Source organism: Myotis davidii, unplaced genomic scaffold, assembly GCF_000327345.1.
Source record: "Myotis davidii unplaced genomic scaffold, ASM32734v1 scaffold292, whole genome shotgun sequence".
NCBI classification, from domain to species: domain Eukaryota; kingdom Metazoa; phylum Chordata; class Mammalia; order Chiroptera; family Vespertilionidae; genus Myotis; species Myotis davidii.
Genome location: NW_006285042.1, coordinates 475,761 through 489,334, shown reverse-complemented (window position 1 = coordinate 489,334; position 13,574 = coordinate 475,761). Strand labels below are relative to the sequence as shown.

At 42.4% G+C, this 13,574-nt stretch overlaps 1 protein-coding gene across 6 annotated transcripts in view; it reads left to right on the top strand.

Annotated features, from left to right (window-relative positions):
- The window catches only part of CD86 (CD86 molecule), a 90,449-nt gene that overhangs the window by 36,753 nt on the left and 40,122 nt on the right, over nt 1-13,574 (top strand). For all 6 annotated transcript variants that reach the window (XM_006755337.2, XM_006755336.2, XM_006755334.2 and 3 more), the window contains exons 2-3: nt 3,944-3,993; nt 10,886-11,221. In XM_006755337.2, the coding sequence (XP_006755400.1) occupies nt 3,944-3,993; nt 10,886-11,221 (386 nt within the window). The remainder of the gene's footprint in view (nt 1-3,943; nt 3,994-10,885; nt 11,222-13,574) is intronic.

The window sequence follows — 13,574 nt, the reverse complement described above, 5'->3', positions numbered from 1 at the left end:
ATGTCTGACTGCCCATAGGGATCAGGCCTAAACCCACGATGGTCTTAGGCGACCCCTGTGAAAGGGTCATTCGACCACCAAAGGGGTCACGACCCACAGTATGAGAACCGCTGATCATTACTCTCCTGCCAGCTCATATCGCCCCCCAACTGCCCTCCCCTGCTGGTCTGATTTCACCCCCAACTGCTCTCTCCTGCTGGCCTTGTTGCCCGCAACTGCCCTCCCCTGCAGGCCTGATCTCATCCCCAACTTCCCTCCTCTGCTAGCCAATTTGGTTCTGATTGGTTGGTTCCTATGCCAGTTAGCATAAAAAACTCCACCTCCTAGGCAGCCATTGGCTTCTCACAGTTGACCCAGATTTGGTTCTGATTGGTCAGTTTTTTTGCCAGTAAGTGTCAAAAGCTCCGCCTCTTAAGCAGCCATTGGCTCCTCACACTTCACCCAAATCTGGTTGTGATTGGTTGGTTTCTATGCCAGTCAACATCTCTGGGCCTATGAATGGGGCCTGATCATAAAGGTGGGGTTGATCAGCAGTCCTGGTGGAGGCCTGGAGAGAAATGGAGGTGTGGCTGCTGGAGAGAAAGAGAGAGGCAAGTGCTGATCAACAGCTGCCACAGAGGCTACAGATCAGATCCTGCTTCTCTCTTCAGACATCTCTCTGAGCCTGATTTGCAGCCCCCTCAGCAGTCAGTGCTGGGTCTCCATGGCAACCCAGTGCTGACTTCAGGACTGACTTCCAGTTGGTTGAGCCTCCAGTTTCAACAGACCCAGGGTTTTTATATATTAGGATTTTATTGATTCAGAGAGGAAGGAAGCGGAAAGAGAGATAGAAACATCAATGATGAGAATCATTGATTGGCTGCCTCCCGCAGGCCCCCTACTGGGGATTGAGACCACAACCCCAGGCATGTGCCCTTGAGCAGAACCGAACCCGGGACCCTTTAGTTCGCAGGCCAACGACCTATCCACTGAGCCAAAACAGCTAGGACTCACTGTGTGCTTTAGTGACTAAATATATTTGCAGCTCATTGTCACAATGCACTAATTTTCTAATTAGTTACTAATTAGCACTATTATTTTTAAATATAAAAGAGCTCCTACAGATCAATAAGAAAAGGTCTAAAGACCTAAATTAAAAGTCAGCAAAAGAAATTTATGCACAGCATGGAACCAAATATAACCTCTTATACTTTTGAAAAGATGCTGATACTCATAATAAAAAACATTCATTTAAAAGTCACAGTGAGAACTACCTCACACCCATTGGAATGACACAAAAACCCCACATACACACAGAAAATAAATGTTGGCAAGGATATAGTGACATTGGAACTCATGCACTATTAATGTGAATGTAAAATGGTGCAGCTGCTATGGTAAACGGTATAGCAGTTCTTAAAAAAGAATTTTAAGTAGAATTACCGTGTGACTCAGTAATTCCACTTCTGAATATATGCCCAAAAGAAATGAGATATTTGTATATCCATGTTTGTGACAGCATTATTCACAATCGCCAAAGGCAGAAGCAATTCAAAATAACTTACTCTGCCACATACGTGATTTGACACATGATCAAGGTTTTCTCATTGCAACATGATTGGAAACAACATAAATAGCCATTGATAGGGGCTGGAAAAATAAACTATTACCATCCACTATATGCAGCTGTTAGAATTAGAATACACAGTACGTGCTGACATAGAACAATCTCCAACGTAGTGGCTAGTGTGCAAAAGTATGTGTACTGTGTTACCAGGTGTTTAAAAATAAAATGAAAAAAGTCAGTCTATGTTTTTCCTAAAATAACTGCAAGTAAAGGCAAGAAACTGCTAACAGGTAACAGTGGTCACTTCAGTTATGTCTACAGAGGAAAACTAGATAGCTAAAGGACAGGGTTGAGAGAGAGACTTGCTTTCCACTATTTATCACCTTTACCTTTTAAATTTAATACCATATGCAGGTATGATGTATTCAAAATTTTTTAATTAAAGAAAAAGAGAGGTCACCCTGGCCAGTGTTGCTAAGTAGTTAGAGTGTCAGCCTGCTCACTGAAGAGTCTCGGTTGGATTCCTGCACAAGGACACATACCTGGGTTGCAGGTTCATCCCCAGCCCTGGTTGGGGCACATTCGGGAGGCAACCAATCAATGTGTCATGTGTCTTGCATTGATCGAGCTCTCTCTCTCTCTCTCTCTCTCGCTCTCTTCCTTCCTCCCTCCCTCCTTCCCTTCCACTCTCTCTAAAAATCAATGGAAAATATCCTTGAGTGAGGATTAACAAAAAAAAATAAATAGATCAATAGATAAAAAGAGAGACTTCAATGCACTCATATAAGCATAACCAATAGACACAGACAGTAGAGGGGTGAGGGCCTGTGCTGGGGGGTGGGAGCGAGCTGGGAGAGGTCAATGAGGGAAAAAGGAGACATATGTAATACTTTCAACAATAAAGAATTAAAAAATAAATAAATAAAAAGAGAGGTTTCAGTCTACAAGGGAAAAAACAGAACAGACACTTTGAGCTCAAAGCCCTGTGCTGAGTGCCGTGGGAACAGAGGAAAGGCATCTCCCATAGCCGGAAGGATCGGCGATAGCTTCTATCCACCCTCAAGGAAGAACTTCCTGTTATTGAGTCAGGAATAGTTGTGCACATTTTCCTGAGCATTGGTTTGACCGTATCTTCCAGACAGATCTAAAAATAAATTCACCAGTTAGCTTTTCCTTTCCCTTTGGCCATTAAACACTATAAGCCATGCAGGGTGGACAGATTTCTATGGTAAGCATTTAGCACTGGCCTTGTACTTGGACCCATTTTATATTTCTGCACTTGGTTTTCTTTTCACCTGTTTCTAATGCTCATCTTTCCTTATTCTATGCTTCCCTGTAAGCCACTTTGTAGCCTTGAGTGCAGAAAGGGGGAGGGGGAGAGGGGAAGAAAAAGAAGATAGAGGTTATAAAGCAGTGCCCTATCATGTAGATTAAGTGAATACTGTTGTGCCATTGTTCTCAGAGTGGGGTCCTCAGACCAAGCAGCATCGTCATCACCTGTGAGTTTGTTGTACATGGGTCTTCACCCAACCTACTAAATCAGAATCTTTGTGGACGAGGCCCAGAAAACTGCTTTAACTTACTCTCCTGATAATTTTTACGCACATTAAAGTTTAAGAAGCATGGGGAAACAAAAAGAATGTTGATGTCTAAACATAAATACTTGCCATTTGCCCCATCATACCCATTGTGTTGGCCAAGTAATGCTAGCCACTACAATAAATAATGTCAAAAATTTATTAGCTTTATACAGTAAAAATTTATTTTTTGCTCATGTCATAGTCCAGTATGGATCATGGTGGGGTGGAGAAAGCTGTCTTGTTAATTTGTTCAGCAAATCAGCGTCCTTTCACAGTGAGGCTTTGCCATCCTCTACACCAAACATGTCAAGCTCAAAGGCTAGCACGGGCCAAATAAACAAGGTTTAAATGTATGTGGGCCGCAAACAAACAAAAGCTTCCATTTTCATAGAAACGTACGTTTATTTCGATAGAGACATGCTGAATAAAAGGGCTGAAATAAAGAATAATCGTCAATGAGTATTTGTTGTGGGCTGCATGCAGCCTGCGGGCCACAAGTTTGACATTCTTGCTCTACACCCTTGGACTCCTCCTCTGGATACTCTGCATTCACGAAGGCAAGGGAGTGGCAGGTCTGAAAGTAACACCTACTTTTCTGTCCACAGTTCCATTTGCTAGAACCCAAAGACATGGCCCTCCTAACTAACGGGAGGCTGGGAAATAGGTGTATCTGTGGAGCTAGTGGGGAAAGGAAATGGCTTTGGTGAACCTTCCCTATTACACCCATGGACCTAAGTGAATATCAAACTCCACTTGTCATGTTTTGGTTTTGTTTCATTTTTTTAATCATGTTTTATCTTTTCTTTTTCAACTCTAGCACTATGGGACTGAGTACCACTCTCTTTGTGATGGCCCTCCTGCTCTCTGGTAAGAACCTTTGGTTTTATAAAGTCCTAGAATCCTTCCATTGTGTTAAGTCTGACTGCTGCAAGCCCAGGCCTGAGACTTGGTGGGTTTCATTCACCTTCTGCCCCCGTGTTGCACAATACCACAGGCAAAAAAAAAAAAAAGACTTTGGTGGAAAAGAAGGAAACATCTTTGGTGGAGAAGAACAGGTATCTCAGCTGATGGCAGGCCTGGCCTCAGATGGAGCCTTATCCCTTCTGTGCATCCTTCTTTTCCATCTCACAAAGGAAAGTAGACTCGCCTGTCCAGTGGCACCCAGGAAGCAAGGAGAAGTCCCTCCTCTAACATCCCTGAGGTTTAACTCTTTTGTTCCACACATACTCCTTTCTGGTCTTCTCTGTTTCATTTCTGGAAGTCTCAGACTTTTAGGAAACAGCTCATGGGCTTCTAAAAACCTCCTTTCATTAATGAGCATTGCTTTCCATGTTCCACACCTTTCCTCTCTTCCTCCTCTACCTCCCCACCAGCTCACACCCATAGATCATAGTAGCCACTGTTTACTGGAAGAATAAAAAAAACCCAGCCCTGCTACTACCTACTTTAGTGACCTTCAGCTAATTGTATCAGCCGATTTACTATGACGCTAATGAAGCTGAGCTGCAGGATTCTCACTTGCACAAGCTCTATCTAAAGCCCCTCCAAAATCCCATGAGGGACCCTACCAGTATGGTCACATGTCATATGTTTTGGTAAAATTTTTGACAGGTATCTTACCCACAATAAGTCAAGACCACGACCTTTCTTTATTACAGCTTTTCTCTCCATCACATTCTCAGACAGTTGGCAGGTATTATACTGGCCATGGGCATTTTGAACTTGAATTCTGCATTTTTTTTCTTAAAGGGATCCCTGCCCCCAAAAGGAATTTTAAAAGTGTCATGCTTCACAGAACTTGGATCTTCCCTGTTTGCAGCTCCTCTCTGAGTTTCAGTTTCTTCATCTATTAATGAGTTGGTGGAGGTTCCTGCCACCCTGTGACTGGTTGCCTTTAGTTTTTACTGTCCTACCCCTTCCAGCTGCTCATTTACCCCACCCTCAGCACAGAGGGGGAAGCCCTCTCACACACCCATCCTGGTGTGGGGCAGACAGGGAGGGGGAGCTGAGCCTGCACTTTGGCCATAGCAGCACCAGGCCGCTCCTGACTCCCCAGCCCAGCCATGAGTTCAGCTCTGCCTGTGGCAGTTCTAGATCTCCTCAGCCACACTTGGCACACCCTCTTTGGTTGTTTTCACCTCAGCCACACCTGTGCAGACCCTCTTTGGGTTTTGTCAACAGATGATTCAGACAGATGATTCATTTGGTTACTGACAGCAGCAAGTGGGGAAATCATTCACTGAAATAGAGGACAGGGAAGTTTGAACAGAGTAGGTATGGGTATCTGAATAGCAGTATCCAGCAGGCAGTTGGATATGGATGTCTGTGAAAGTTATTGGCTGGAGATGAGCATCTGTGAATTATTAGTTTATATATTTGGTAGATAAATCCATGCTTATTTGTCCTCATGAATTTTCTTTTACTAAAGGAGAAAAACTAGACAGAGTGTAGAGAGTAAGGAGATCAAGAGCAGGCACTCAAGATAATCAGTATTTAAGGGGTGATCAGAGAAAACTGACTAGATCAGTGATTGGGAAAGAATAGGATTTCAAGGAGAGATGGCCAGCAGCGTGATGGTCAGCAGAGTGGTCAAATAAAGTGAAATCTGAAAAGAGCTCTGAATTTGGCAATGGTAGGAAGTCACTGACAATCTTTGCCAGGGAAGTTTCAGCAGAGTGGTGGGGGACAGAGGTTGGGAATGAAGGCAGCAATTGCTGCTTACTCTTTCAGGGAGTTTGACTATAAGAGAAAGAGAAACTAAAAGTAGTAACAGAGGGAACCATGTGAGGAAGGGAGAGGGTGGTAAGCAGGGTGAGCAGCTCATAGGCCAAGTTAAGTGGGATAAGATTTATAATGTCACCAGTTCAAATAATGGAATAATTTCCTTCAGGGGTGCTCAAACATTCAGTTGTAAGAACAGATATGTAGATCAAAAATAGAGTGTGCTTAGGATGAATTCTGCACAAAAGGGCAACTTTATTGGAGTTGCTGGCAAAAGAATAATTGAGCCCTAGCTGGCTAGGCTCAGTGGATAGAGCATTGGCCTTCAGACTGAAGTGTCCCAGGTTCAATTCTAGTCAAGGGCACGTACCTTGGTTCCAGACTCCATCCCTGTGCGTGTGGGAGGCTATCAATTGATGTGCCTCTCTTTCTGTCTCTCCCACTCTCTCTACTCTCTCTAAAAATCGATGGGGGAAAATATCCTCAGGTGAGGATTAACAGAGAGAGAGAGAGAGAGAGAGAGAGAGAGAGAGAGAGAGAGCCCTAACCGGTTTGGCTCAGTTGGTAGAGAGTAGGTCTGCAGACTGAAGGGTTCCGTGTTCGATTCCGGTCAAGGGCATGTATCTTGGTTGTGGGCATATCCCCAGTAGGGGGTGTACAGGAGGCAGCTGATCAATGTTTCTCTCTCATTGATGTTTCTAACTCTCTATCTCTCTCTCCCTTCCTCTCTGTAAAAAAAAATCAATAAAATATATTTTAAAAAAGAGAGAAAGAGCATGATTGAAAAGATATACTGTCACTCTGCTGTCCAATATGATAGCAATTAGCTGCATGTGGCTATTTAAATTAGTTAAAATTAAATAAGATTAAAAATTCAGTTTTCAGTCACACTAGTGACATATCAAGTGCTCAATGGCTCAGTGTAGTGGCCAGTGACTACCATATTAGTCAGCACAGATACAGTACTTTTCCATTGTTGCAGGGCTCTTTTGGAAAGCACTGAGCTATAGGGTCTAGACTGGATGGAGTTGAGGTCTTGGTGAAGTAAAACACAGATATAGGTGAAGTAATTGAGTAAATGTTGTGGACAGAGATAGGTACATTGATGTTTAAGGTTCTTAGAGCAGAACTGTTCTTGGAAATAAGGTTTAGGGTTATGTCATGGGAGAGGGGCTGCTAAAATAGTCTGTGGATGAAGATCTTCAGAGTGGAAAAGATCAAAGAACTTCTAAGCAAGTGTATTGGTGAACTCATCCTTGCTGAAGTCACTCAAATTGATAGTAATAATTGGTCAAAAAGAAAAATCTCTATTTAATGCTAAAATGCTCAGTGAACAAGGAAGTAATGATGTTGCTGTTAGTAGCTGACAGCAATGAGAGACTGGGACACCTCAAAGGGGAAGGGTGTTGCTCAAGGTCTCCATGAAGTATGCCAAAAGAAGCAGTGGCTGGGACAAATGACGTCCTTTGGGTAGAGCCAGAGTTCAATGAAAGCACAATCTTGGGCAAAACATTTGATGAAGAAATTGAAGATATAGTTTATTACAGTGGAATGAAGTTTCCAGAGAGCATCATACAGGGTGTGGCAAAAGTAGGTTTACAGTTGTGAGTACATGAGACAGTGTTTGTTCTTGTATTATTATTTATTAATTAGAGGCCCGGGGCACGAATTCATACATGGGTGGGATCCAGCCAGCCCACCCCGATTGGGCTGATGGGGTGGGCCTGGCTGGGGGCAGGGGCTGCGGGTGGTTGCTTGGCTGCTCTGCCCCCTGGTCGAACTCTCAGTCGAAATTCCAGTTGAGGGGACAATTTGCATATTAGCCTTTTAATATAGGATGTATTCTTTTCCATACCAACAACTGTAAACCTACTTTTGCCCTACCCTGCATAACATTGAAGGAAGTTTAGTAAAAGGAGGAAAATTCATGAGTACAGATGACCCTTGACTATATAAGACATGCATTTGGGGTAGTAGCCAGGGAAGAATGAAGTCCCACATGGGGTCAGAGACCTCACAAGGTTAGAAGACTATAGTTTTTGTGTGATAGTCAAACAGTATACTGCTGAGGAAGTTCTCATGTATCTTTTGAAACAAGCTCCTTCAGCTGTTTAGGGAGGTATCTAGATGGATTCTTGAGTTTCTAGCTCCTGACATCATCATAGCAGTCAGTTATAACTAGACCCAGAACATATTTATCACCCAAGTGCTGGGGAAGAAGAGACTCTCAATGCTTTCCCACTAATGGAGTCCCAGTGAGCCCAGTAGCTGTGTGGTCTAGGATTTGGGGTCATAACAGGGGAGGCCTGAAGCCACTTAGGGAAAATAGACTTTTAGCTAAATCTTTCCCATATTGTAAGGGAGGGGCTTAGCATGCGTAGCTCTACGTGATGTCATGGAAGCCAGTGTTGGTGAGGAACTGTGGAGTGAAAATTGTGAAATACTTTCAGTTCCACCCAGAATGGGCTTCAAACTGATTTCCATTCCAGAGTAGGGAAGAAGGTTTGGATGGAAACAAATGTTCTTTTCATAATCTCCTCTGTTTCACTCAGAGACAGAGGTAGAAACCCATTATTGCAGCATCTCAAACTGGAGATTTTTTTTCTAAGTAAATTTTTATTTATATCATAGAGAGGAAGAGAAAAGGAAAGAGAAACATCAATGATGAAAGAGGATCATTGATCAGCTGTCTCCTGCACGCCCCCTACTTTGGATTGAGCTTGCAACCTCGGCATGTGTCCTGAGCAGGAATTGAACCCTAACCTTCTGGTTCATTGGTCAATGCTCAACCACTGAGCCACACTGACGAAGCTCAAACTGGAGCTTTTGTTAAAATGCCAATTATGACTCAGTAGGCCTGAGTGGGGCCAGAACATGTGCATTTCTGACCACCCTTCCCTGATGCTGATGTCTTTAGAACACAGGCCACACTTTTGGTTGGTAGGTGAAGGGGAGCACAGTTAGACATGTGGATGAAAAAGCCCTTTTAATCTTTTGGAGAGGGGTCCTGGGTCAGAGAAGTTGGACTGATTTGTGAGTGAAGAGAGTGGTTGGGAAAGAGAAAAGGTACAGTGAGGCTCAACAGAGAAACAACTATGAATCAGAAAGACAGAAGCCTAAGGCTAAGTCATCTCCAGGCCCAGAAGACCCAATTGATCCCTGAGTAATAATGTAACATTGACCACTAACTGGCAGAATTTCCAACTGTGTTTGGGTTCTCTGTCAGGTCATTTGCCCTATATCATTTAGCAAGTCACTGATATAACCCAGTGATCGCTGCTAGAAGCTTTTACAGTAGGTGGCACCCTTACCTTACCATTCAGAGTTTAGCAAAGAAGGAGCAGGAGCCTCAAGGTTGCCTTGTAAGATAATTACTCAATATAGTAAATCTCCTTTAAGGCCCCCTTTCATTATTGTTTCGGGTTCCCAGGTAGATTTTTCCACTCCCCTCCAATATGGGAACGTATTCTATATGGATACTGCATTTGTATACTTTCAAATGGTTCAGAGTTCTACTGAGCAGAATGTAATAGGTGGTGATTCAAATTTGTGCCAGCTCTCACTGATGCCTGGAGTCCTCTTCCCTTCAAATTTAAGACCACTACCAACCCCCTTGATTATTTGTTCTCACTGGGCCATTCTGCACGCAGTCCAGTTTTGACAAGTGCATGTCATTGTTATTTGTCCTACTTTCTCTTGAAAGAGAAACTCATGGATCAGATCAATTCAACTTCTCCTACCACCCCTCAACGAACAACTTGAATGAAACTACTCTTCTCTCTCTTACCAACCCACCTCACTTTCCTCCTTAATAAAGTCCTAAACAATGGAGCTTTACTTAGAACCCGCCTGAACTTCCTCTCCAAGGTGGCAGCTAACTTCATTATATTAACTAAGAAACAGCATTTCCCCCCAACCCTGCACTTCTCACCCACCACTAATTTCTTGGCCAAGTCTCAATTCCATGACTCAGAGTAGGTCCTACAAAAACCCTATAATCAATCACATTTTTAAAAAGCTTTGTTTTTTAATTATAGTTTACATTCAATATTATTTTATATTAGTTTCAGGTTAGACAATCAGATACTTTACAAAGTGTTCCCCCTGATATTTCAAGTACTTAGCACCATACATAATTATTACAATATATAATCAATCACACAAAATCCCTTCCACAAACTCCAAATGTCCTTGGGGAGGAAAGCCTTTCTCTGAACTCTCCCAGCCTGTCCTCCAGGGGTTTAAAAAACTGCCAGAGCAATGCATCCTGGAAAGAGCAAGTTTATGGTAATTGAGGTTTCCCCAATACTCCAAAAAGCACATTCTCACCTTCCCATCTATGATTCATTTTCAGTATTTCATTCATGTTTCTTAAATGGTCTTTGACTACCACAATCCCAGCCATTGCATTTGCTCAGTTCTCTTTCTGATCCCTGAAAGACCTTAGAGAGGTCACTGAGATTAGAAGCCTTGGTTGGCTATTTATGTCATTTCCAAACTGTACTATATCCTTGGGAGAGCTGGCCATGAAATATGCAGTCATGAGGGAACTCTATTCAGGCTAAGGAATAAGGGGATGGGGAGGAAAAGGGAGAGTTTTTGGTGATGGTGTAGAAGTAATGGAGCCTTAACAGCTGTAGTGAATTAGTGTTCAGGTTATAGGAAGGTAACAGATGGGCGAATAAGTTATCCAACTGCTAGTTGTCCCTGTTCTAGGATTTAAATTCACAGACCCATAGTGCTGGATAGATCCTTAGAACATTTGGTTCACACCTTCATTAAACAGATAAAAAAACTTAGCCTCATAGCAGTTGTGGTTACACAAGGCCACACAGATTTAGTTAGCAGTAGAGTGAGAACAAAAGTCCCATCCTCCAGATGCCAACACGTATGCAACTGTTCCAGAATTTAACATCTAGTTCCTCAATCTCATTACTGATAAGGTAGCATCTGGGTATTATATAAAGAAAAATGGAGTTGTTGCTGTTGTTCTCCCCTCTTGTTTCTCCTTCCCCAATACCCACCTTTCTTTTTTTAGGTGCTGCTTCCATGAAAAGTCAGGCATATTTCAACAAAACTGGAGACCTTCCATGTTACTTTACAAACCCTCAAAACATAAGCCTGGATGAGCTGGTAGTATTTTGGCAGGACCAGGATAAGTTGGTTCTTTATGAACTACTCAAAGGCAAAGAGAATCCTCAAAGTGTTGATGCCAACTACAAGGACCGCACAAGCTTGGACCAGGATAACTGGACCCTGCGACTCCACAATATTCAGATCAAGGACAAGGGATTGTATCAATGTTTCATCTATCATCGCAAAAGCCTCCACGGAATGATCATCCACCAAAATGATATCGACCTATCAGTGCTTGGTATGTTGTCAATGGCATGTCCTAATCCCTGGCCTTCTAGATGAGACTGCAGTGATCAGGGAACACTGGTAGGGGGCAGGGGTGACCTATAGAGAGAAGGCAGAGGACAGTCATTTCTGGGAAGTCCACTTGAAGGTAATGCAGGGTTTGGGAGTAGGGAACTAGAAGTCCTTTGTACTTTTTATAGTTTGCTTCTGAAAGATCAGTAAGAATCCACTTTGGGGACAGAATAGAGCTAACTAAACAAAGGTAATGTGGCTAAGTAAAAACCATGGGTAACTTTTCCATTACTAAGTTTATATATCACATAGACCTCAAATCTCTTTTACTATTTATTTTCTCCTTTGGTCCAAGATTTCTCACCCCCTGAATCTTTGCCTGGAGCTCCTAGTGAGGGTGACAGCTAAGTAATTTGGATTTCCCTTCAACATTCCAGAGATTGTTTATGAGTTGTTTTCTGCCCAACCATAAGCTTGGTAGACAGAAGGGGAAATAACCCAATGCACAGAGTCTCAAAACTAGTAAACCAGCTCCTTTGTTCCTCCAGGCTTTGAAAAACCTGTCAATATAGATTTTAAAAAATTATAATACAATAAAATGCATTGTTTTTAATTTTTAAAAATATATTATCATTACTTTCAGAGAGGAAAGAAGAGGGAGGGAGAGATAGAAACATCAGTGATGCGAGAAACATTGATTGGCTGCCTCCAGTACGCCCCACACTGGGGATCGAGCCTGCAACCAGGGCATGTGTCCCGACTGGAAATGGAACCATGACCTCCTGGTTCATAGGTTGATGCTCAACCACTGAGCCATGCTGGCCGGGCATAGACACAGATTAACTTTTTATGAAACTGAAAAAGTCAGATTAACAACAATTCTGAAACCAGAATAAAGCAGAGGTAAAAATAGAATTAGAATGGGAAGTTGCTCCCTTTAAGTGTCACTCAACTAGGCTGTAGGGCTTTTGGGACATGTAACCAAATGCTATAGTGATATTTTCAAAGTGTGGCCAGGTTCTATAGAGAAACATGGTGTGGTGTAGGTGGGACACAGACAATCATTTTTTAAAAAATATTTTAATGGTTTTATGTTATTTTAATATGTACCAGAAAAACTAATAAAAACCTATCTATAAAACCTATAATTTCATAGATATTGCTAATAAGGTTACAGTAGGTAGTACCATGGCATTCCACCTTTGATAAACCACATAAAGTTACAAGCCGAATGCTTAAGTAGTGTGTTGATAAAGCAGAACTTGTAGTATGGCATGCAAATCACTGAAGTTTCAGAGACAACATGCTAAAGTATACATTAGTATGTAGAACCTGAAAATGACCTCATAACTCTGGAAAGAGAGTGAGCTATTTTCTGGCAGAAGGAATAGGTGCCAGCAATCCTCAACAGCCATAAAAATCTGAATGGTAAACAAGGCAAGAGAAGCTCTGTGTTTATTAACAGCATATATTTTTTCCTAAAAATGGCTGGGTTTGCCCTTCATCTTAAAATATATGATGAAGATACTTTGACAGTCCTTCCCAAAACCAGTATTTTGAATATCTAAATCCAAAGTCCCCACCCACTCACTTCCCACCATCCTGTGTGGATTTCCGGAAGATAGGGCCCAGAGCACACCAGCACCCAGAACTCTGTTGGTTCCTTGTGGAACTTTAGCCTCAATCCCATTCTGTTCTCTTGGTCTGGTGACCTGAAATATATTCCATGGGACACTTAGGTCCTAAAGTCAGACTACTTCTCCTTCCAAAGACTTTATTCCTTAGAGAAGTAGCCTCATTATAAAGGTTTTATTTTTGTTAATCCTCACCTAAGGATATTTTCCCATTGATTTTTAGAGAGAGTGGAAGGGAGGGAGGGAGACAAAGAGAGAGAAACATCGATGTGAGAGTGACACATCAATTGGTTGCCTCCTGCACGCACCCGAACATGGGCTGGGGATCGAGCCTACAACCAAGGTACATGCCCTTGACCAGAATCAAACTCAGTGGATGGGCCGACACTCTATCCACTGAGCCAAACCAGCTAGGGCTCACTATAAATTTTTGATGATTTAAATTTAGCCCTCCTATCACTCAGACAGCATCCCCTTGACTTGGGTAAACAGAAAGTAAGCATGGTCCCAAACTTCATTCTTAAAAATTAAATATGGGACATTTAACCAAATGCTATAGCGATGAGACTGTAGATGAGACTCAGCAACTGATAACATTGCTCTAGATTTCTAGGAAAGGCAACATTTCTAACCTAAGACTTACAAATATAAAAGATTATTCCTTGCTTTACCTACCTCCCTTCACAAGGTTACTTTCAGAATTCAATGAAGGCCTTTATG